The sequence below is a fragment of the Solanum verrucosum genome, unplaced genomic scaffold (assembly GCF_900185275.1).
Source record: "Solanum verrucosum unplaced genomic scaffold, falcon-dt-bn FXZP01000177.1, whole genome shotgun sequence".
In the NCBI taxonomy this organism is placed as follows: Eukaryota; Viridiplantae; Streptophyta; class Magnoliopsida; order Solanales; family Solanaceae; genus Solanum; species Solanum verrucosum.
In genome coordinates, this window is record NW_026020401.1 from 402,438 (window position 1) to 428,506 (window position 26,069).

At 31.7% G+C, this 26,069-nt stretch overlaps 2 protein-coding genes across 2 annotated transcripts in view; one reads left to right on the forward strand and one right to left on the reverse strand.

The window, feature by feature from the left end:
• Window positions 1-10,471: 10,471 nt before the first annotated feature.
• Window positions 10,472-11,567, reverse strand: LOC125839959 (PRA1 family protein B4-like). Its single transcript, XM_049518922.1, has one exon. It carries the CDS (start codon window positions 11,380-11,382, stop codon window positions 10,702-10,704), a length of 681 nt encoding a protein of 226 aa, XP_049374879.1. The 5' UTR covers window positions 11,383-11,567; the 3' UTR covers window positions 10,472-10,701.
• Window positions 11,568-11,653: 86 nt separating this feature from the next.
• Window positions 11,654-26,069, forward strand: part of LOC125839970 (non-specific lipid-transfer protein 2-like) — a 554,062-nt gene continuing 539,646 nt past the window's right edge. The window contains exon 1 of the mRNA XM_049518932.1: window positions 11,654-11,666. The gene's annotated coding sequence lies outside the window, so the exon portion shown is untranslated. The remainder of the gene's footprint in view (window positions 11,667-26,069) is intronic.

Consider the following 26,069-nt stretch of genomic DNA (forward strand, 5'->3'; position numbering starts at 1 on the left):
TGTGCGCAAAGTTAATGCCAAAAGGCCACATAAGAAAATGTGTAATACTCTCTCGATTTCATTTTATTTGATCGATATTGACTTGACATAATTTTATGTGACTTACACACAAAGAAAGATAAGTATAATAAGACAATGTCAAAAGGTCACCAAAAATGTGTAATTTACTTGCATGGTTGAAAATAAGTATATTTATAAGATAAAAGTCACAAGTAATGTGATTGAACCAAATTTAGTTAATGAATAAGGGTCAAAAATATCTTTTAACGTATAAAAAATGACTTATAAATATCCTCTATTTATTCATTGATTTATAAGTATCTCTAGCCTGTTTTATGGGCTAAAGAATACCCCTCAAATTATCACACTATATATGAACTTTCACTTGTTGGCATGAGTTCGATGTCTCGTGCTGTCGTCATGCACCTTATATTCTCCTTCCCCATTTTTCATTCCCCTATCCCCAATTAATTTTTAAAAAAAATGCTATCGAATTTAATTAAAATTTACCATCTTTGATTTGAAATGTCTATCAAATTGCTTAATACAAATTGGGAAATGCTAAATGGCTAGAAAATTTAAAAAGTGTATAATATCTTTTTCATTTTAAAATAAATTGATTTTTTTTTTACATTTTTTAGTTAAAAGATATTAAAGTTAAAAGGGTAAAATAACATAGATAAAAATCATTCTGACCAAATTCTGGCCAAATTTTCTGACGAAAAGAATTTTTCCATACAAATTTTAGCTAAAAGCACACCCTCTTTACTACTTTGTTTTTCTTCTCATCTTTAGAACAGATTAATTAATTGGAGAAATGTGAATTAATCATGCCTAAGGTTTAAAAAAATAATTGGTAGGAGATCGGCTATGTTCTGAGTAACGATTATCCCTAATTTTCTATTACAATTGATATAAAGCGATTTGTTGTATGAAAAAGTGATTTATTTTATTGTTTATACAAAGTGAACTATTGTATTTACTTACCTTATTTGTATATTCGCAATGGATAGAAATATACAAACTACAGTCTCCATAGAAAACGGAATTATAACTAGGGGTGTATAAAACCGAACCGAAAATCGAACCAAACCGCAAATCGAGTCAAACCGGAAAAAAAACCCAACTATATTTGGTTGGTTTGGTTTCAACTAAAAAAAACCAACCCGACATTATATATATAATTTTAAAAATTTATTTTATACGTAAAAATATTTACTTTGATATAATTTTTAAATATTTCTTATACTTTTTCATAGTTTTTATCTTTTAACTAGATAATGTTGCCCGTGCTATGCACGGCCCAATAATATAAATGGTATGTTTTGGGGCTAATAATCGAGTTTTTGAAGCGATTGTTTACGTGGATAAAGGAATAAGTTTTTTTTTCACAAACCTGTACTTTCTTTGACGCTATTTAAAGCATAATAAGACTACCCACATACAACATTTTTTAAATATTTTATGTTGTCAATTATCATGATTTATAGTATTTTTACGCAATTTTTAAATATAAAAAAACTAAAAAAAATAAGACAAATAAATTAAAATGGACCCAATATATGTTATTTTTGTTGTCTCAATTTATGTGACACAAATGAAATTTGGAGAGTCATCCAAATTTTCATTTTTTTTAAAAAATATTTTAAGTTATTAATTATTGTGCTTTATAATATTTTTATGTAACTTTCAAATAACGTACATTACTGGTCACTTTGTCCTAATTTATGTGATATGGATAAAATTACAAAATTAACCCTTTTAAAATGTCTTTCAGATATTTTAAGTTGTTAATTATTATTATTTATAATACTTTTTTGGTAATTTTAAAATCATATGTATTATTTTTTCTGTCCCATTATATGTGAGCCTGATAGAATTCTGAGAGTCAACCTATTTTATTATATAGCTTTTAAATATTTTAAATTGGTAATTATTGTAATTTTTAATGCTTTTTAAGTCATTTGTAAATGATATATGTTGCTTCCTTGATTGAGACTTTTCCATTTGTGAGATATATTTATATATATTATTTTAAAAGGGAGTTTATGCCCAAGTATAATATATAATATTCAAGATTGGGATTTTTAAAAGGGAGTGTCCCAATCTTGAATATTATATATTATACTTGGGTATAAACTCCCTTTTATTATATAGTAGAATAGAATAGAAAATATATTATTTTTGAAAGTTATAATTCTTAATGGTGCAATAAAGATTATAGTCCATAGATGTTGGTAATTATAATAAAACTTAAATCATAATCAAATTAATACTAATGCAAAAAAAAAAATCAATTCAACACTAAGAATGACAATAATATTGAATATTTGTTCTTTAGTTTTACATAGGTTTAGACAATTAAAATACATAATCTAATTTTAATTTCCTTTAATATTTAGTCATGTAACTAATACTTATTAAACTTATTTTAGCATGATTTAGTACTTTTAAATTATGATCATTGTTATTATTACTTATTAATTTGCAATATTTGTTTTACGCGATTTCATTATAATTTTTTTGTTGGATATTTTAGTGTCATTAATCATATCATATTTTGTGTTATTTTCTTAAGAAACACCTTAGATAGTTGTATTTTGGTAGGACTAAAGAAATATTTGAAATACAAGTAAATTATATGTTTGTATGAATACTTTACCGAAAATCCAAAAAACCCGAAAAAATCCAAAAAAATCCGCCGTTGAAAAACCCGAGTTTTATTGGTTTGGTTTGGTTTATAAATTCAAAAATCCGACACAAATGGTTTGGTTTGATATTTGAAAAATCCGAACCAACCCGGCCATGTATACCCCTAACTATAAGGATAATTCACGCCATATTACACATTTAAGAGTAAATTTTACGGGTTTTAAACATACTTTTAAACAATTCTTACTTATAACAGTTTATTTACGGGTTATGACATATCAATTAAATTTAATTTAATTTAAAAACAATTTCAATTTATTTAATAAATGATTAATCTGTTTATATTTTTATATTATTAATTAATAATATTTAATTAATTTGATTTCAGTTCCTTTTTAAAACTGAAATCATCAGTTACACATATTAAGGGATTTACATAGATTAGACTTCCTTGTTTACTGTTACACTCCAAACCTCCCATACCTCAATCCCACCACCCTCCACCCACGCCTATTCAAATCTACACGTCATCACCCCCACTACCCCACTTTCACCTTGTCTCTTCCATTTTTCTCACCAGCCAACTACACCATTTTCACAATCGTCTGTCCAATTAAATTTTTCAACAAAATCATGTCTAAGAAATCCATTGAAACACCTCGAAAGAGTCCCAGATTGATTGAAGGAACTTCTACTTATGAAGTTCATGCTCCAACTTTCAATATATTAACTCAAACACCCCCGTCTAAAATTGTTGAAAATCAGGCGATGGGTGATTCATCTTAGTTGAAGGATCAGAAAGAGAAAAAAAAATGAAGCAAAGAAAAGGACGACCCAGACAAATCAAAAGGGAAAGAAGATTATTGAATGAATTTTGGCTTAAAAATAAACGTTCATGAACAGTGCATTAAACAAATTGAAAGACTGAAATTTATAAACATTCTGTATATATTAAAAACATTTTTAATGGCTTTTCATTTGGTAACAACATGTTAATACCATTATGTATTATTTGCGAAAGAAGGCAAAGTACTCTCCAATATCACAATCATACAGTACGGTTGACTGTTGATTTATGACATGGGTCGATAACATTGAGAAACAGTGGAGAGAGTCAAATTGCGACATGAGATCCATTTCTCCCGACCACGATGTTGGACAGTGCATTAGAGGCTTCACACTGCTTGCCAACATTCCTTGGGACAGTGTTGACAATGTCATTATTCCTGTCAGTATTAGTGAGAAATTTCATTGATTTTTTGTTGTATTCCGAATCAAGCTTAGATGTCTACATGTATATGATTCGATGAGGGGAGGATCTGTTCACACCAAGTTAGTCAATGAAGTTGTTGGTAAACTTGCAACAATGATACCACTACAAGAAATTTGAAATAGTTGATTGCACCTTCTACTTTTTTAGAATTACATTCTATTTTTTTTTTACTTTTGGACAACTTTTTTGTGTTTAAGTATTTCATGATATATAATACCATATGTTTTCTTCCAATCAGATATCATCTACATATGAATTACTGTTTGGCTATTATAATTTCAGGATACTAGTAATATACAGATTTCATACCATTTGGATTCACTATTTTAAAATATCAGTGTGTATCCAATTTGTACAATTAATGGATGAAATGTGTGTGAAATTTGATTAATATGTGTATGACACTTAATTTAATGTTTGATGGTTGGATATTGTATTAATTGTGATATAATATTGGTATACAAATGATATGCATTGTGTGATTATATGAAATTGATTTATTGTTGGTATAATATGTGTGATATAAGCTGAAGTTCGTGTTGGAATGAAACTTGAATAAGATTGGTATAAAGTTTGTTATATATTTACACTATCTTATATATTAATCTGGAACACATTTTATTTCCAAGTATATTAAATCTGTATGAATAATTAATGAATCGCGTATATGAAATTTGGAATTTGAAATCTGTACAAATATTTACACTATCTTATATATTAATCTGGAATAAATTTTATTTCCAAGTATATGAAATCTGTATGAATAATTAATGAATCACGTCTATGAAATCTGGAATCTGAAATCGAAAACCTGTACAAATATTTACACTATCTTATATATTAATTTGGAATAAGTTTTATTTCCAAGTATATGAAATCGTAAAGAAATCTACATTAGCTTTCTTTTGATCTAAAAAAACCTCACACCAACATCATTGTGGATACTAACAGGGGGACATCTATCACTAACTATATATTTTATCTCTATATTGTGAATATTAGCATCTATCATTAGTTGCGATGTTATCGCACTTACTAGACCACTATAAAGACTAGAATACTCATATATAATCCCCTCCATCTGAAAACCAACATATTTCCCTATTTCATTAAAAAAAAAAATAACAATTAGTCTTACATAATACAAAAAAATAAAAATAAAATTATACACACTTATCATTATTTTTTCATACAAAAATTATTCAGACAGTAAACTACAAACAAATTTCATTAAAAAATAAAATTTCAGATTTCATACCCACTTAAATACAAATTTCATACCTACTTAAATACAAATTTCATACCCACTTAAATACAAATTTCATACATACAATCATCATTTATACTAAATTTATACATTTCTCATACCAAATAGTTCATTCCTTTCACACAAATTTATACATAATTGACAAAACTTATATAAACAATAACATTTCAAATTTCATACCAACTTAAAACATTTTTCATACAATTATTCAAAATTCTAAATAACTTTTTTTACTAACTAGTTAACACACTTTCATACCAACTTAAAACAACTGTCATACAATTCTTCAAAATTCTAAATCACCTTTTTTTCACATTAGTGAATACACTTTCATATCAAATTCATTACACTTATACTAACAAATTCATTCAAAACTATACATTTTAATTTATTTTTTCAGGAAAAAAAACAGTAATCAATATTATAATTTTGATCTACATACCCAATCTACAATGATAAAAATATTTATATGTTATACATTTATACTCAAATCTTTCATATATTGCGGCAACTTCTCACGAAATCATTGTTTTACCAGTATAAAAAATAACCAAAAAATAAAAAATATAGTGACATTAAACCCCTACCAAAAAACAGAAACTTACCAAGAAAATCACTAATATTACAGTTTCACAACAACTAATACGTATTATGAACAAAACGTATTGTTTATACAAAAAAACATATTTCATTCAATATAGTGACGATGTACAAAAACAAAATCACAAAATGTGATTTACAGTTTCATTTTTTTTTTTTTCATTTCACTAAAATCCAAATACAAATAGTAAACAATTAAAAATACTAACCTGAAGGATCCCATCTTCCGCCATGTTTAATTAATATTGATACATAGTTGTCCATCACAAAAAAATAGGATTTTTCAAACAAAAAAAAACTTCAATTAGTCGCCAGTGACAAAATTTCTGGAAGAAAATTGAAGAGAGAGAAACGTGGAAGAAAAATGGATAAAATCAGATTTTTGAATTAATTTTAACAAATTAGAGTGAATTAAGGAAACTGAATATTCTTAATTAGTTTGAGATTCCTTAATTCATGCTAATTAATAATTATCTTAAATTAATTCAAATTTAATTGACACCCCTATTCCGTTTTTTTTCATTTTTCCCTTATTAATTACGTATTATTAATTAATAATAAAAAACCATAAATAGATTAATCATTTATTAAATAAATGGAAATTGATTTTTAAAATCAGATTTTTGAATTAATTTTAACAAATTAGAGTGAATTAAGGAAACTGAATATTCTTAATTAGTTTGGATCCCTTATTTCATGCTAATCATTAATTATCTACAATAAATTCAAATTAAATTACAACCCACAATTTCAGTTTTTTACTTTATTATTTCTAATTCCGTTTTTTTTTAATCTTTTTATTTAATTTTTAAGTTTTTTCCAATTAATAAAAACATTTCCTTTTTTTTTTAACTTGTTATAACCTGAAATTTTTAATGCTATAGTTTGAAAGTCTAAATCTACTGTTATGGCTTGAAAATAGTACTATAATATATGTCATATATGAAATTTACACTAACTATAACTATGAAACACAATTATCAAAACTATAGTTATAAAGTCTTATTATTATCTATTATGTTTGCTCTTTTTGAAATTTTGTCTTTCCTAAATGCAGCCGGGAGGTTGACTCTCATTCAGTCTAACACTCAGTAGCTTACTAACCATGTTTGCTTTCAATATCATTCAGGTCCAGAAATCATTGCAGATATTTATCTTTTTTCTCCTTTTTTTTGACCATTTTTTTCATTTAATTATTTGTTTTATTTTTAATATCTCATAAAGTCTTTATATTCAAGTACTCAACTTTTCACCTTTCACTATAATATATCTTCTTTATTAGATATAGTGTGCATATATTCATAACTCTCACAATTTTCAACTTTTCATATTCATAACCTTTAAATATTAAATATGAAACCTTATGGTATTCCTCCATTATTTTCTATATAAATTCATATTTTTTGTTTCATGATATTCTATCTGAAGTTATCCTTCATTTTCACCATTGTATTATATTCATGCTTTTATTTGACTTGAAAAAGAAGAAGGAGGCTCTTGAATAGTAATAGGCTTGTGAAGTGGATATTAACTTCCCTTCTATTTTTTAATGAGATGTGTATTGTACTATTTCTTTTTTTCTTTCTTTATTTTTTCTCTCTTTTTGTTCTTATTTATCTATGATATGATGCCTCTTGAATTTAATTTTTACACGAAAAAAGCTTTTGAATAGTGAGATTTGTGAAGTACTGAATATCAACAAGAGTGATGTCTCTCTACCTTTGTTTGACTTGAAAAAGAAGAAGAAAGCTTTGAATATTGATAGACTTGTGAAGTAGATATGACAAGATCTTAGACAATTATGCGTTGATTTTGTTTTTCCTTCTACTTTTAATTTTAATGACTAAAGTCATAATGATATGTGTATTGTATTATTTTTTTCTTTCTTTCATTCTTTCTTTCTTGTGTATTTTATGATGCCTCCTAAGTATATTTGTATACGAACTTAAAATTTAATTCGAAGCACGAGTAATTGAATTTTAGAAGTATGAGAGTTATTTGTTGTATAATTTCTATTTATATAATTTGGTCTCTTATTTTTCCTCATAAAAATGTCAATAAAAAAGTAATAAAATAAAAGATATAATAATATTATACCAAACAACACGAAATAACCTTTTAATATATATATATATATATATATATATATATATATATATATATATATATATATATAAAATTAAATTACAATTACTAATATAAATATATGAACACCGTTTAAATAAGAACAAAAGGCTGAAAGGCTTATGCTACTCTTATTTTCTTCGAAATAAATATTAACCTTTGTTCTTCAATTGACAAATTTTCCAACATTTTGTTGTAATAAATCTATAAAAAGGTATATGTTCAATTTTTTACTGGGCAAAAAAAAAAAAAAAAAACCACATGTACATATATAACAAAATTAGCTACATTAAATTGAGTTTTACTTATATAATTTTTGAGCGTATATCATATAGTTAATGTGATACGGTCGTTAATGAGTGTTGCTAGATGTTACCCTTGATTAGTATTTGATATAATCAATTAACAGTCAGCTTAGTAATGAACCTATGGAAACACATGCACATTAACGAGGGAGACGGACAGATCAAGGTGCATATATAAATTTGCACTTGATCACATACCGAAAGGGCGAGCTGATCAAGATTTGTACAGCAAGTTTGTGGCATTTGAAAAGCAGTATGGTGATAGGGAAGGTATTGAGGATGCTATAGTTGGAAAAAGTAGGTTTCAGTATGAGGATCAAGTAAGGAAGAATCCTCGTGGTTTATGAAAGAGCCATTGCTAATGTTCCTCCTGCTGAAGAGAAGCGGTACATTTACTTATGGATTAATTATGCATATTATATGAAGAGCTTGATGCACAAGACATGGAAAGGACCAGATATGTCTACAGGGAGTGATTCCCCATCACAAGTTTTCATTTGCAAACATTTGGTTGTTGGCTGCTCAGTTTGAGATTCGGCACAAGGAGATTGGAAGGGCTCCTAAAGACAAGATATTTAACAAGTACATTGAAATAGAGCTGCTGCATTTGGGGAACATAGACCGTTGCAGAAAGCTTTATGAGAAGTAGTTAGAATGGTCACCTGAAAATTGCTATGCTTGGAGCAAATTCGCTGAGTTAGAGAGGTCCTTGTATGAAACAGAGAGAGCCAGAGCTGTTTTTGAGCTTGCAATTGACCAACCTGCACTGGATATTCTATGGAAGGCTTACATCGACTTTGACATCTCTGAGGAGTACCTGGACTATCTTTTCCCGGAGGCGAACAATCTTAACATTTTGGCTTCTGCTTATAAATGGAAGAAGCAGCGGATTGCAACCAAGGATTAGCCAGATTCTGTTTCAACTGTTTTTCTGTTAGCTCCTACAACTCTACTTTCTTATAATAGCTAATACTTTAGCTATTTTAAATTGTGGACCTTAAGCTTAATAGGGAAGGCAGATTACTTTCTTATAGACTGCTATATTCCTAGAAGAAAGTTATGAGTCCTGTTTAATTATGGCCATATGTATTGAAATTATTTTCCTTTATCGCTAAGACGCTAAATATAGAGGTAAGTTAGGATTTTTAATTTATGAGTTTTGGATCAATGTTTTTTTTTTTTCAAATTTATTGAGTTGTGAATAAACTATTTAAGCATATTAAACAAATCTTTTTAACACATACAAGGTTTAAGCTTCTAGCAAACTCGTAACTACATTGTTGGCTTTCACCCTTTCAGCTACATGAGCAATTGCCAAAGCTCACAAACATGGAATCGTAGGAAAATAACAATCTTAAGTTCATTTCATCACAATGTCATAAAAAACTGGTAAAAAATAAACTTTTGTGTGTGTGTGTGGTGGGGGGTGGGGAGGGGAGGGGTATGGGGGAGCTTAGAGCAAAGTATGAAGTTGCCTTCAAACCAAAAATCTCTGATCTTTGTGATTTACGATTATCTATTTTGCAGCTCAAGCAAAGCTACGATCCAAGTATGAGGTTGCCTTCAAACCAAATATCTCCGATCTTTGGGATTTACGACTCAATGTTCATTATCTATTTTGAAGCTCAAGCAAAGCTACGGTGAGGTTGCCTTCAAACCAAATATCTCCGATCTTTTTGATTTACAACTTTGCGTTAGATATCTATTTTGAAGCTCGGGCAAAGCTAAGAGCCAAGTATGAGATTACCTTCAAACCAAAAATCTCCAATACTTTTGATGTACAACTCAATATTTGATATCTATTTTAAAGCTCAATTAATTCGTATTTGAATCGACAAATTTTACTTAAAAGGGTAGAGCATTAGCAATTTCATTTCACTTGAATTTGAACCTCTAATTAAAAATGATAAAATATTGTCCACCCAACCTAATAACATTAAAAATCTACATATAACACAAATACAACATCAAAAAGTGAAAGAGTCTGCACACCACAGCCAAGTACTCCCACAATCCAAAGGAATAGTATTACCAGTGTTTTAGGATAATAATTACCCTTTGACAACAATTTAATACACTAATTATGAAATGTATAGTATAACAACATGAATAAACATTAGGAGTAATATTTTTGGTCATGCTGCTCTCTAATTATGTAAATTTAAAATTGAAACATTTGGTAAACATTAAACATACATAACAATCATTATCATGTATCAACAAAAATTAAGAAATAAATCAATCAAATGATTAGACATACAAACATTCTACTATAACAAAAAACAAATTACATAAACAAAATCCCAAGCAGATCCTGATTATACATTTGCATAAAAGAAAAACAAAAAAAGAACAATATCTTTGGATTAACATAATTTTTGATCGTCTAATTTTGATTATTCTCTTTATCGACTAATCAATTTCAATTACCTATATAAGAAATCAATTTCCTTGGACCTCAATACGGCGTCGTTGTAGCCTCAAACCCTAGCGGAAACAGCAGCGGGGCCAGAAGTAGGGGCGGCGCCGGCCAAGAAAGAGAGAAACCCAGTTGCCGGAGACTCCTGATCGTCAAGGAAAAGATCCTCAGGAACCCTAAAAGCAGCATGTGTACACACAATTGCGAGACCAATCATCAAAGCAGAAACAAGAACAGATCCAACGCTGGTGAGAAAAATAACAACGACGGTGGAAACGATGAGAACCCCAAGCGTTTCCCGTTCAGAAAACTGCCGACCAAATAGAACCAAAGGCGGATCTGATGGACGGAAAAGGTAAAGAAAAAGCCAAGCAGCGAGGAGACCGGTAAGAAGAATGAGGGAAAATGGGTTTGTAATGAGACTGAAAGCGAGGACAACGGCGAGGAGAGAAAGGTAATTGGTACGGAAATAGGAGTAGTTTTTACGGATACGGAGGGTAGCGTCGGAAACAGATTCGGGTTTAGCGAAGGCTGAACGATCAACGAGTTCAGCCCATTGACGGCGATTGGAGAGACCACCTTGGACGGTTTCGGAGATGCGGTTGATGAATGAACGTAGAGCAGGGGTAGGACCCACACCGATAATGGTTTGTTGGGTATCGGTGGTGGTGGCGGCGACGGTAGTGGTGGTGGTTTGGGGGTTGGAAATTGGTAGAACTGGTGTTGGTGAAGCGGTTGCCATTGTTAAGAATTTCTTTGGTGAAATGCAGAGAAGTTTGGTGATTGATTTATGGCTAAAAAAATGGGGATTTTGCTTGATTTATACGGTTAATGGAGGGGGTTGACTGATGGAGAAAGGGATCCAATTTTTCGTCGGTGGATCTAAGCTTGTTCAATGAATTTATTATTGACTAATCACCAGTAATCTCGATTATATATTTATATAAATACTCCCTACGTCACATAATCTTTCAGTTTTAAAAAAAATGATCTAATTTAACTAATGATTTCAGTCTCAATTATATATATGGGGTGTTCACGGATCGATTTGAAACGGTTATTGATCAAAATTAAAATCAAACCAATTTAATCAGTTTTAAGATTATCAAAATCAAACCAAACCAAATATAGTATATATTTTTTTGTTTGGTTATTCGGTTATTAACCATATACAAAAATAAAATAAATAATTTATTCAAAACGTGAAAAAAGTTACAACAATCCATTCAAAACGAAAATTAGTTAGAATGACTGACATTACATAACTTTCAATCATTAAGTTAATATGAATAAAGCTTCGAAATTCATTATATTGGCCTAGAAGGAAGAGACATTGACATTTTCAATCTCATAAAGAATTGTCATAGACCCTCATGACTCATATACATGAAACCAATAAAATAAATGGTATCACATTGGACAATTTTGCTTTCATAAGTAAATTATAAATAAATTTTGATGAAAACGTATATATATGATCCTTAAAATTGTTTATAAAATTAATATATTATGTATGTATAATAAAAAAATATATGTATATAATTTATCAGTTCAATTCAGTTATTGCATTGATTTTTTCTGAACAAAATCATAACCAACCCAAATATTGTCGGGTTTTAAAAATCTAAAACCAAACCAAATTCAATCAATTTATTTAATCAGTTTGGTTCGATTTTCCAGTTTGAATCGATTTTTATACAAACTGTGAACACCTCTCTATATATATACACACTCTTGGTCACCTATTTGATATTCGAATACTCCCTGTATTTCACACTGTTTAACAAAAAAAGAAGATTTTTCATTATTATGGTTCTAAATTAAAATATATTTTCTTTGTTTCTATTTGGTTGTCATCATTTAAACTTAAGTTTTTAATAAGGCGGAATGACCTGGGAGGCCCATGTACTTGGCTTCGTTTGTCAGTTGAACCCTTCTACTCATCATTTTGCCAAATGAACACTTAAACTCAATGAAACTCTATTTTTTAAACCTCTCTGACCATTGACCAAGTATATGTGACACTAACTTAGTTGGACAAATACGTAACCCCACGCGTTTTGAAGCAAGTGAATACAATATTTTTAATTTAAAATTATCAAAATTATAAGACAAAACAATAATAATAATTTTTTTTTTTTAAAAATACTAAAAAACTCCTTCTTCTTCACTACACCCCACCCCTTCTATCTTCTTCTTCTGCCCCACCCCACCATTTTTCTCTTCTTCTTCTTCAACCTCTGCCCCCACCCCTACTCATTTTCTCCTCTTCTTCTTCTTCAACCTCAACCCACATCCACACCAGCCCCTACTCCTTTTCTCTTCTTCTTATTTGACGTACACATTATCACATTAAAATCATCAAATAAAAAATTGAAAAAAGTTCTTTTTGCAAGAAAATATACCATTCATCAAATAAAAATTTACATAAAAATATATTTTTTTTCAATTTGAAGTTTTCTTGATATCTCTTTTTATCAAATCAAAATAAATAGAACCATAAAACATGTGCAAGAACTAATTATAATCTATCACATTTTGTGATTGAATAAATTTTTGAGTGTGAACTATGAAGAAAAATGAAAATGGTGATTTTTATTTTTGGGATGAAAATGGTAGAAGGTGGGAACAAAAGAAGATGAAGCGGAAGGGAGTGAAATGGTACAGAGAGAGAGAAAATTGCATTTTCTAAAAATATTATTTATTTTTAAATATTTAATTTCTGATGTGTCATTAAAATAATAATAATAATAATAATAATAATAATAATAATAATAATAATAATAATAATGTGTCATTAAAAAATGACGTGGTATTTCATGTGTAAAATGAGTGTACTACATGCACATCCATCAGATGAGAAATGGGTCTAAAATATTGTGTTTGAATGAGTTTAAGGGTTTAGTTGGCAAAGTCGTAAGTACAGGGATCCAACTTACAAATCGAGTCAAGTACAAGGGCCTCTCAAGCCATTTCGCCTTTTAATAAATGAACATGAATTAATTACTTAATTTTTCTATATTGGTCAAATACATACTTTCAAAGCTAATAACTCTCGAGGTAAAATATGAAGAATAATGTCATTTATGCATTATTTTTGTGAAATGACAAGTACTAATAAACATCTATTTTTATTAAGGACGACACATAAATAAGAATGGAAGGAGTATCAAATTGTTCTTTAATTTTGTGACCTTGAACATGTCACATGGAAAACCAAAATTAAAATATTACCTAAAAAAAAAAGAGTCATTTTCATTTGAAGCAGACTAAAAAGGAAAAGAGTTCAATTTTTTAGGTAGGCATAAATACCGGAAAACCGATAAAAAAACCAAATCGAACTAATTCGGTTCTTCGAATTTTCGGTTCGGTGTCAGTGTTATTTTTTCAAAAGTTCAGTTCTTCGGTTCAATGTTCGGTGTAAGGGCCTCAAAACTTCGGTGCACCGAAGAACTGAACTTTTATTAAGAAAAATTAAAATTAAAATTAATAATAATAATATAATATATATATATATATATATATATATATATATGGTCATTCTCCTAACTAAAATAAAAAGTCAACTAACAACTAAATCATTCATGAACAAATCAAAGTAGGAACAAATATACAATTCAATAGTGAACTTCAAGTATTAATTCCCAAGAGGAACCAAAACATATTTTTATCAATGTACGCCTACGGATCTGGCGCTTCAGAGCACCCAAATTTTTTTTCTAAAAAAATTTATGAGGAACTCCGTGATGAGTTGGGGAACCACCACGTATACTCACACAATTTTTAATGCCTATTTTCGTATTTGAAGGCCCTTTTTAGGAATTACCCAAATTTTTTAATTTTTCGTGTGTATTAGCCATGGATCTGGCGCCTCTGAGCACCCAAATTTTTTTCCTGCAAAAATTATATGAGGATCTCCGTAATGAGTTGGGGAATCACCACGTAAACCCACACCATTTTTAATGCTTATATTTGCATTTACAGGCCCTTTTTAGGAAAACAGTATAATTCCTTGATTTTTTGAGTGTATTAGTCCACAGATCTGGCACCTCAAAGCACCCAAATTTTTTTTTTAAAAAAGCTTTATGAGGACCTCTGTAATGAGTTGGGGAACCACAACGTATACTCATACCATTGTTTTAATGTTTATTTGTGCATTTAGAGACCCTTATTTAGGAATTACCCAAATTCCTAAATTTTTCGTGTGTATTAGGCCATGGATCTGGCGCCTCAGAGCACTGTAAAAAATTTTCTGAAAAAACTTTATGAGGACATCTGCAATGAGTAGGGGAACAACCATGTATACTCACACCATTTTCAACTCTATTTCTTCATTTCCATGCCCTTTTTAGGAATTATTCAAATTTCTCAATTTTTCGTGTGTATTAATTACCCATGGATCTGGCGCCTCAAAGAACTTAAATTTTTTTTCTAATTTTTTTATGAGGACCTCTGTAATGAGTTGGGAAACCACAATGTATACTCACACCATTTTAACGCATATTTTCACATTTATAAGCTTTTTTTAGGAATTACCCAAATTTCTCGAATTTTCATGTGTATTACCCATGGATCTGCCACCTCAGAACACCTAATTTTTTTTATGATTAAACTTTATGAAGACCTCTGTAATGAGTTGGGGAACCACCACATATACTCACGCTATTTTTAACGCCTATTCCCGCATTTACATGCCTTATTTAGGAATTACCCAAGTTCCTTGATTTTTCGTGTGTATTAGCCCATGATTATGGCGCCTTGGAGCACTCAAATGTTTTTTCTGAAAAAACTTTATGAGGACCTCCGTAATGAGTTGGGAAATCACCACGTATACTCACGTCATTTTAACGCATATTTCCGCATTTAAGGCTTTTTTTAGGAATTACCCAAATTTCTCAATTTTTCATGTGTATTAGCCCATGGATCTGGCGCCTCGGAGCACCGAATTTTTTCTGAAAAAACTTTATGAGGACCTCTATAATGAGTTGGGGAACCACCATGTATACTAACACCATTTTTTTACGCCTATTTCTGTATTTACAAGCCATTTTTTAAGAATCGCCCAAATTCCTTGATTTTCGTTTGTATTAGCCTATGGATTTGGCGCCTCAGAGCACTAATTTTTTTTTCTAACAAAATCTTTCTGAGGACCTTCGTAATAAGTTTGAGAACCATCACATATACTCACACCATTTTAACGCTTATTTCCGCATTTACAGGCCCTTATTTAGGAATTTCCCAAATTTCTCAATTTTTTGTGTGTATTAGCCCATGGATAAGGCACCTCAAAACACCCTTTTTTTTCCTGAAAAAACATTATGAGGACCTCCGCAATGAGTTGGGAACCACAACGTATACTCACACCATTTTAAACGCCTATTTCCGTATTTACAGGCCCATTTTTAGGAATTATTCAAATTCCTCGATTTTTCATGTGTATTAGTCCATGGATCTGGCGCCTCGGAGTACCAAATTTTTTTCTAAAAAAACTTTATAAGGACCTCCATAGTGAGTTGGGGAACCACCATGTAGACTAACACTATTTTTAACGCCTATTTTTGCATTTACATTCCCTTTTTTAAAATTACCCAAATTCTTCGATTTTACGTGTGTATTGCCCATGGATTCTAACGCCTGGGACCACCCAAAAGTGTTTTTATAAAAAAACTAATGAAGATCTCCATAATGAGTTGGAGAACCATCACGTGTACACACAATTTTTAGCGCATATTTCCGCATTTACAGACCCTCTTTTAGGAACTATCCAAATACATCAATTTTTCACGTGTATTAACCCATGTATTTGGCAGCTCGGTTCACCCAAATTTTTTATCTGAAAAACTCTTTATGAAGATGTCCATAATGAATTGGGGAACTACCACTTATACTTACACCATATTTAATGTCTTTCCGCATTTATATGCCCCTTTTTATGAATTACTCAAATTCCTCAATTTTTCATTTGTATTTGCCTATGGATTTGGCGCCTCGGAGTACCGTAATTTGTTTTCCTAAAAAAACATTATGAGGCCCTCTTTAATGAGTTGGGGAACCACCACATATACTCACACCATTTTTAACACATATTTCCACATTTATTGGCCATTTTTTTATGAATTACCTAAATATCTCAATTTTTGTGTGTATTATCCCATTGATCTGGTGCCTCAGAGCACCCAAGATTTTTTTCTGAAAATTTTTTATGAGGACCTCCGTAATGAGTTGGGGAACCACCACATATACTTACACTAGTTTTAATGCCTTCCAGCATTAACAATCCTTTTTTTTAATAATTACCCAATTTCCTCGATTTTTCATTTGTATAAGCCCAAGGATCTGGCGCCTTGAAGCACCTAAATATTTTCTCAAAAAACTTTATGAGAACCTCCGTAATGAGTTGGGAAACCACCACGTATACTTACAAAATTATTTAACGCCTATTTATGCATTTACAACCTTTTTTAAGAATTATCTGAAATCATCGATTTTCGTGTGTATTAGCCATGGATCCGACGCCTCGGTGCACCAAAACATTTTTTCTCAAAAAACTCTACGAGGACCTTCGTAATGAGTTGGGGAACCACCATGTATACTTACATCATTTTTAATGCCTATTTTCGCATTTACAAGCCCTATTTTTAGAATTACTAAGATTCATCAATTTTTTGTGTGTATTAGGCCATGGATTTGACGCCTCAGAGTACCCAATTTTTTTTTTCTGACAAAACTTTATGAAAATCTCTGTAATGAGTTGGTGAACCACCACGTATGCTCACACCATTTTTTAAACTCCTATTTTCGCATTTACAGACCATTTTTTAGAAATTACACATATTCTTTGATTTTTCGTGTGTATTAGCCCATATATCTCGCACCTCGAAGCACCATAATTTTTTCTGAAAAAACTTATGAGGAACTCTGTATTGAGTTGGGGAACCACCACGTATACTAACACTATTTTTTAACGCCTATTTCAGTATGTACATGCATTTTTTTAGGAATTATCCAAATTTCTCAATTTTTCGTATGTATATTAGCCCATAGATCTAACGCCTCAGATCACCCAAAAATATTTATTGAAAAAGACTTTATGAGGACCTTCGTAATGAGTTAGGGAACCAACATATATACTTACGCCTTTTTCTAACGCATATTTACGCATTTACAGGCCATTTTTTAGGAATTACCCAAATTCCTTAATTTTTCTAGTGTATTAGCCCATGGATCTGGTACCTTGGAACACTCAAAAACTTTTTTTAAAAAAGCATCGTGAGGACCTCAGTAATGAGTTGGAGAACCACCACATATATCCATACCATTTTAAAGCCTATTTCCGCATTTACATGCCTTATTTTAGGAATTACCCAAATATCTCAATTTTTCGTGTGTTTTAGCCCATGAATTTAGTGCGTAGGAGCACCTAATTTTTTTTTCTAGAAAACTTTATGAGGACCTCCATAATGAGTTGGTGAACAACCACGTATACTCACACAAATTTTTAACACCTATTTTCCTATTTACATGCTTTTTTTAGGAATTACCCAAATTACACGATGTGTATTAGCCCATGGATCAGGCTCCTAGGAGCACCCAATTTTTTTTCCTGAAAAAACTTTATGAGGTCCTCTGTAATGAGTTAGAGAACCACTCTGTAACCTCACACCATTTTTAACGCCTTTTTCCATATATATAGGCCCTTTTTGAGAAATTACCCTAATTCCTCGATTTTTCATGTGTATTTGCCCATGGATCTAGCTCCAAGGAGCACCTAATTTTTTTTTCTAAAAAAACTCTATAATGACCTCTGTAATGAGTTGTGGAACCACCACGTATGCTCACACCATTTATTAACGTCTATTTCCGGATTTATAGTCTTTTTTAGGAATTACTAAATTTCCTCAATTTTTCGTGTGTATTATCCTATGGATGTGGCGCTGGGAGCACCCAAAATTCTTTTCTTGTTTTTTTTATGAGGACCTCCGTAATGATTTGGGAACCACCACATCTACTCACACCATTTTAATGTTTATTTCCACATTCACATGACCTTTTTTAGGAATTACCCAAATTCCTCAATTTTTGGTGTGTATCAGCCCATGGATCTGGCCCTTCGGAGCACCTAATTTTTTTTCTAAAACTTTTTATGAGGACTTCCGTAATGATTTGGCGGAACCACCACATATACTCACACTATTTTCTTAACACTTATTTCCGCATTTATAGACCTTTTTTTTTTATATATAAATTACCCAAATTTCTAGATTTTTCGTGTGTATTAGCCTATGGATTTGGCGCCTAGAGCACCCAAAATATTTTTTTTGAAAAAACTTTATAAGGACCTTTGTAACAAGTTTGGAACCACCACATATACTCATACTACTTTAACATTTATTTCCACATCTACGGGCCTTTTTAGGAATTATCCAAATTACTTGATTTTTCGTGTGTATTAGCCTATGGATCAGGCTACTCGAAGCACCCAATTTTTTTCTAAAAAAACTTTATAAGAACCTCTGTAATGAGTTGGGGAACAATCACCGTCTAGTCACATCATTTTTAACGCCTATTTCCACATTTACTGACACTTTATTAGAAATTACCCCAATTTTTCGATTTTTCGTGTGTATTTGCCTATATATTTGTCCCTTCGGAGCACCCAATTTTTTTAAATTTTTTTTTATGAGGACCTCTGTAATAAGTTGGGAAACCACCACGTATACTCATACCATTTTTTTAACACCTATTTCCTGATTTACATGTTCTTTTTTAGAAATTACCAAAATTTCTCATTTTTGTGTGTGTATATTAGTCCATGGATCTAGCGCATGTAGCACCTAAATTTTGTCTTAAAATTCTTTATGAGGACCTCCGTAATGAGTTGGAGAACTACGTCGCATACACACACCATTTTTAATGCCTATTTTCGTATTTACAGACCCTTTTTTAGGAATTACCCAAATTTCTTGATTTTTCATGTGTATTTGTCCATGGATCTGGCTTCTCTGAGCATCCAAATGTTTTATTGAAAAATCTTTATGAGGACTTCTGTAATGAGTTGGAAAACCATCACGTATACTAACACCGTTTTTTAATGCATATTTCCACATTTATAGGTCCCTTTTTAGGAATTACCAACCTCAATTTTTCGTGTGTACTAGCCCATGGATCTGGCGCTTGGGAGCACCCAAAATTTTTTTCTAAAATTTTTTATGAGGACCTCCATAATGAGTAGGAAACCACCACGTATACTCACACATTTTTAACGCCGATTTCTGCATTTATAGATTTTTTTAGGAATTGCCCAAATTGCTTAATTTTTCATGTGTATTAGCCCATGGATCTAGTGCCTGGGAGCACCCAAAAAAAAATTCTGAATAAAATTTATGAAGACCTCTGTAATTAGTTGGGGGAACCACCATGTATACTCACACCATTTTTAACACCTATTTCCACATTTACATGCCTTTTTTTTAATAACATAATTTCTCGATTTTTCATGTGTATTGGCTATGGATTTGGCGCCTCAGAGCACCTAAAGTTTTTTTCAAAATAATTATAAGGACCTCGGTAATGAGTTGGGGAACCACCACGTATACTCACACTATTTTTTTTACGTCTATTCCACATTTACAGGCCCTCTTTTAGGAATTAGCCAAATTCTACATTTTTCGTGTGTATTAGCCAATTGATCTGGCTCCTCAGAGCACCAATTTTTTTTTCTAAACAAACTTTATTAGGATTGCCGTAATTAGTTGGGAACCACCATATATACTCACACCATTTTTACGCCTATTTCCGAATTTATAGGCGCGATTAGCCCATAGATCTGGCGCCTGGGAGCACCCAAAAAAAGTTTTCTTAAATTTTTTTATGTGGACCTCCGTAATGAATTGGAACCACTACTTATACACGCACTATTTTAACGCCTATTTCTATATTTACAAGCCCTATTTTAGAAATTACCAAATTTCTTGATTTTTTACGTGTATTAACTCATGGATCTGGCGCCTCGAAGCACCCAAATTTTTTATCTTAAAAAACTTTATGAAGACATCCGTAATAAGTCAGGGAACCACCACGTATACTTACACCATATTTAATGCATTTCCACATTTACATGCATCATTTAAAGAATTAACCAAATTCCTCAATTTATTATGTGATTAGCCTATGGATCTGGCGCCTCAGAGCACCATAATTTTTTTTCTGAAAATTTTTATGAAGACCTCTGTAATGAGTTGGGGAACCATTACGTATACTGACATTATTTTAACACCTTTTTCCATATTTATTGATCATTTTTATGGTTTACCCAAATTTTTCGATTTTTCGTCTGTATTTCCCCATGGATATGGTGCCATTTTTAACGCACATTTCCACATTTACAAACCCTTTTTAAAAAATCGCACAAATTACCCAATTTTTCGTGTGTATAAACCCATGGATGTAGGCTCGGAGCACCCAAATTTTTTTTCTCAAAAAACTTTATGAGGACCTCCGTAATGAATTGGTGAACCTTAACGAAAACTCACATCATTTTTTAACGCCTATTTCCGTAATTACAAGCCTTTTTTTAATAATCGCCTAAATTCTCTGATTTTTCATATGTATTAACCCATTGATCTAGCGCCCGGAGCACCCAAAATTATTTCCACAAAAACATTTGATGAGGACCCCCATAATGAGTTGGGGAACATTCACGTATACTCACACCATTTTTTAACGCCCATTTTTGTGTTTACAAACCATTTTTTATGAATCGCCTAAATTCTCCAATTTTTCGTGTGTTTAATTAGCCAATAGATCTGACGCCCGGAGCACCCAAATTTTTTTTCTCACAAAACTTTAGTAGGACCTCCGTAATGAGTTGGGGAACCTTCACATATAATCATACCATTTTATTAAAGCTCATTTCCGCATTTACAAGCATGTTTTAAGAATCACTCAAATTTCTTGATTTTTAGTGTGTATTAGTTTTTCTCAAAAAACTTGATGAGGACCTCCATAATGAGTTGGGGAACCTTCATGTATACTCACACCATTTTTAACGCCAATTTCCGTATTTCCAAGCCCTTTTTTAAGAATCGCACAAATTCCCAGATATTTTGTGTGTATTAACCAATGGATTTGTCGTATACTCACACCAGTTTGTTAACGTCCATTTCCGCATTTAAAAGTACTCTTTCATGAATCATTCAAATTCCTCAATTTATTGTGTGTATTAGCCCATAAATCTGGTGCCTGGAGCACCCAAATTAATTTTCTAATTTTTTTTATAAGGACCTTTGAAATAACTCAAGGAACCTTCACATATACTCAAATCATTTTCAACGTCATTTCCGTATTTACAAGCTCTTTTTAGGAATTGTCAAAATTTTCCAATTTTTTGTGTGTATTATCCCATAGATCTGACGCCCGGATCACCCAAAAAAAAATTCTCAAAAAAAATTATGAGGACCTGTGTAATGAGTTAGGAAACCCTCACGTATACTCACACCATTTTTTAACGCTCATTTCCGCATTTACAAGCCCTTTTTTAAGAATCGTCCAAATTTCTCAAAAAACTTTATGAAGAATTTGTAATGAGTTGGGGAACCATCACGTATACTCACACAGTTTTCTAACGCTCATTTCTGCATTTACAAAACTTTTTTTAAGAATCGCCTATATTCCCAGATTTTTCGTGTGTATTAGCCCATTGATGTGGCGCCTTGATCCCCAAAACTCTTTTTTCAATAAACTTTATGTGTTCCTCTATAATGAGTTGGGAACCTTCACGTATAATTACACCATATTTTTAATGTCCATTTTCGCATTTACCAGCCTTTTTTTAAGAATCGCCAAATTCCCCAATTTTTCGTGTGGATTAACCCATGGATCTGGTGTCCGGAGCACCCAAATATTTTTTCTCAAAAAACTTTAAGAGGACCTTCGTAATGAGTTGGGGAACCTTCACGTATACTCACTCCATTATTTTAACGTCCATTTCCGCATTTGCAAGCCCTTTTAAAAGAATTTTTCCAATTTTTCGTGTGTATTAGCTCATAGATATGGCGTCCTGAGCACCCTAATTCTTTTTCTCAAAAATATTATGAGGACCTCCGTAATGAGTTGGGGAACCTTCACGTATACTAACACTATTTTTTTAACGTCATTTCCGCATTTACAAACCCTTTTCTAAGAATCTCCCAAATTCCTCAATTTTTTGTGTGTATTAGCAATGTATCTGGCGCCCGAAGCACCTAATGTTTTTTCTCAAAAGGTTTTATGAGGAACTCCATAGTGAGTTGGGGAACCTTTACGTATACTTATCCCATTTTTTTAACGCCCATTTTCGCATTTACAAGCCATTTTTTAAGAATCGCCTAAATTTCGTAACTTTTCATGTATATTAGCTCATGTATCTAGTACTCGTAGCACCAAAACAATTTTAAAAAAAAAAAGCTTTATAAGGATCTCCGTAATGAGTTGGGGAACCTTCACATATACTCACACCAATTTTTAATGCCCATTTCCGCATTTTACAGCCCCTTTTTAAGAATAGTCAAATTCCCTCATTTTTTCGTGTGTATTAGCCCGTTGATTTGGCGGTCGGATTACCCAAAATTGTTTTCTCAACAAACTGTAGGAGGACCTCTGTAATGAGTTGGAGAACCTTTACGTATACTCACACCATTTTTAAAGCCCATATTTACATTTACTAGCTTTTTTTTTAAGAATCGTCAAATTTTCCAATTTTTCGTGTGTATTAGCTCATAGATCTTGCACCAGGAGCACCTAAAATTTTTATATCAAAAAATTTTATGAAGACCTCCGTAATGAGTTGAGAACGTTCACGTATACTCACACAACTTTTTTAACGCCTATTTCAACATTTACAATACTCTATTTAAGAATCGCTCAAATTTCTCACTTTTTCGTTTATATTAGATAATGGATTTGGCACCCGTAGCCCCCAATTTTTTTTGTCAAAAAACTTTATGAGGATATCCCTATTTAGTTGTGGAACCTTCACGTATAATCATATCATTTTTAACGCCCATTTTCACATTTATAAGCTCTTATTTAAGAATTGCCCAAATTTCTTGATTTTTCTTGTGTATTGACCCATTGATCTGGCTCTCGGAGCACCTAATTTTTTTTTCTCAAAAAACTTTATGAGGACCTTCATAAATAGTTGGTGAATCTTCACATATACTCACACCATTTTTTAACGACCATTTCTACATTTACACGCACTTTTTTAAGAATCTTTCAAATTCCTCTAATTTTCGTGTGTATTATCCCATTGATCTGTCGCCCGGAGCACCCAAAACTTTTTCCTCAACCAACTTAATGAGGACCTCCGTAATGAGTTGGGGAACCTTCATGTATAATCACACCATATTTTTAACGCCGATTTCCGTATTTAGAAACCCTTTTTATGAATTGCCCGAATTCTCTAATTTTTGTGTGTATTAGGCTATGGATCTAGCGCCCGAAGCACCCAAATGTTTTTCTCAAAAAAATTTATGGCAACCTCCGTAATGAGTTGGGAAACCTTCATGTATAGTCACACCAGTTTTTAACGTCATTTTCGCATTTACAAGCTATTTTTGAAAAATCACCCAAATTTTCTAATTTTTTGTGTGTATTAGCCCAGGAATCTAGCGGTCGGAGCACCCAAATTTTTTTTCTCAAAAATATTATGAGGACTTCTGTAATGAGTTGGAGAACCTTCACGTATACTCACACCATTTTTAACGCCCATTTTCGCATTTACACTTCCTTTTTTAAGAATCACCCAAATTCCTCAATTTTTCGTCTGTATTAGCCATGGATCTGGCACCCGAAGCACCTGAATTTTTTTTTTCCCAAAAAATTTTATAAGGACTTTTATAATGAGTTGGAAATCTTCACGTATTATCACACTAATGTTTTAACGCTTATTTTCCGCCTTTAAAAACCCTTTTTTAAGAATAGCCAAATTCCCCTATTTCTAGTGTATATTAGCCCATGGATTTGGCGGTCGGAGAACCCAAAACTGTTTTCTCAAAAGACTCTACGAGGACCTTCGTAATGAGTTGGGTAACCTTCACGTATACTCACACCAGTTTTTAACGCCTATTTTAACATTTACAAGCTTTTTTGAAGAATCGCTAAATTCCACGATTATTCGTCTGTATTAGCTCACGGATCTAGTGCCCGGACCACTCAAATTTTTTTTATCAAAAGATTTTATGAGGAACTCCATAATGAGTGGGGAACCTTCACTTATACTCACACTATTTTTGATGCCTATTTCCGCATTTACAATCCTTTTTTTAAGAATCGCTCAAATTTCCTAATTTTTCGTGTGTATTTGCCAATTGATTTGGCACACAATTTTTTTTTGTCAGAAAACTCTTTGAGGACATCTGTAATGAGTTGTGGAACTTTCACGTATAATCACACCATATTTAACACCCATTTCGCATTTACAAGCCTTTTTTTAAGAATCGCCCAAACTTCCTAATTTTTCGTGTGTATTAACTCATCGATTTGGCTCCTGGAGCACCCAACTTTTTTTTTCACAAAAAAATTTATGAGGACCTCCGTAATGAGTTGGAGAACCTTCACGTATACTCACACCATTTTAAGCCTATTTACGCATTTACAAGCCCATTTTTAAGAATTGCCCAAATTTCGTGATTTTTCGTGTGTATTACCCCATTGATCTGGTGCCTGTAGCACCTAAAATATTTTTCTCAAAAAACTTTATGAGGACCTCCGTAATGAGTTCGGAAACCTTCACGTACACTTACACTATTTTTAACCCCCATTTGTGCATTTACAAGCCCTTTTTTAAAAATCGCCCAAATTTCTAACTTTTCGTGTGTATTGGCCGATAGTTCTGGCGCTCGGAGCACCCAAATTATTTTTCTCAATAAACATTATGAGAACCTCCGTAATGAATTGGGTAACCTTCACATATACTCACACAATTTTCTTAACGTCCATTTCCACATTTACAAGCCCTTTTTAAGATTTACCCATATTGCCCGATTTTTCAAGTGTATGTATTATTCCATGGAGCTGGCCTAGAGCACCCATAATTTGTTTCTCAAAAAACTTTATGAGGACCTTCGTAATGAGTTGGGGAACATTCACGTATACACACACCATTTTCTTAACACTTATTTTCGTATTCAGAAGCCATTTTTTTAAGGATCACCCAAATTCCTCAGTTTTTCGTGTGTATTAGACGACGTATCTGGCTCCCGGAGCATCCAAAAATATTTTCTCAAAAAACTTTATGAGGACTTCCGTAATGAGTCTGGAACCTTCATGTATACTCACACCACTTTTTGGCGTCTATTTCCGCATTTACAATTCTTTTTTAAGAATCAATCAAATTTCCCAATTTTTCGTGTGTATAAGCCAATGAATTTGGCGCCTGAAGCACCCAAT

Excerpts from the sequence above, each read along its gene's own strand:
- LOC125839959 (XM_049518922.1), bottom strand. The coding sequence starts at position 11,382 with ATGGCAACCGCTTCACCAACACCAGTTCTACCAATTTCCAACCCCCAA.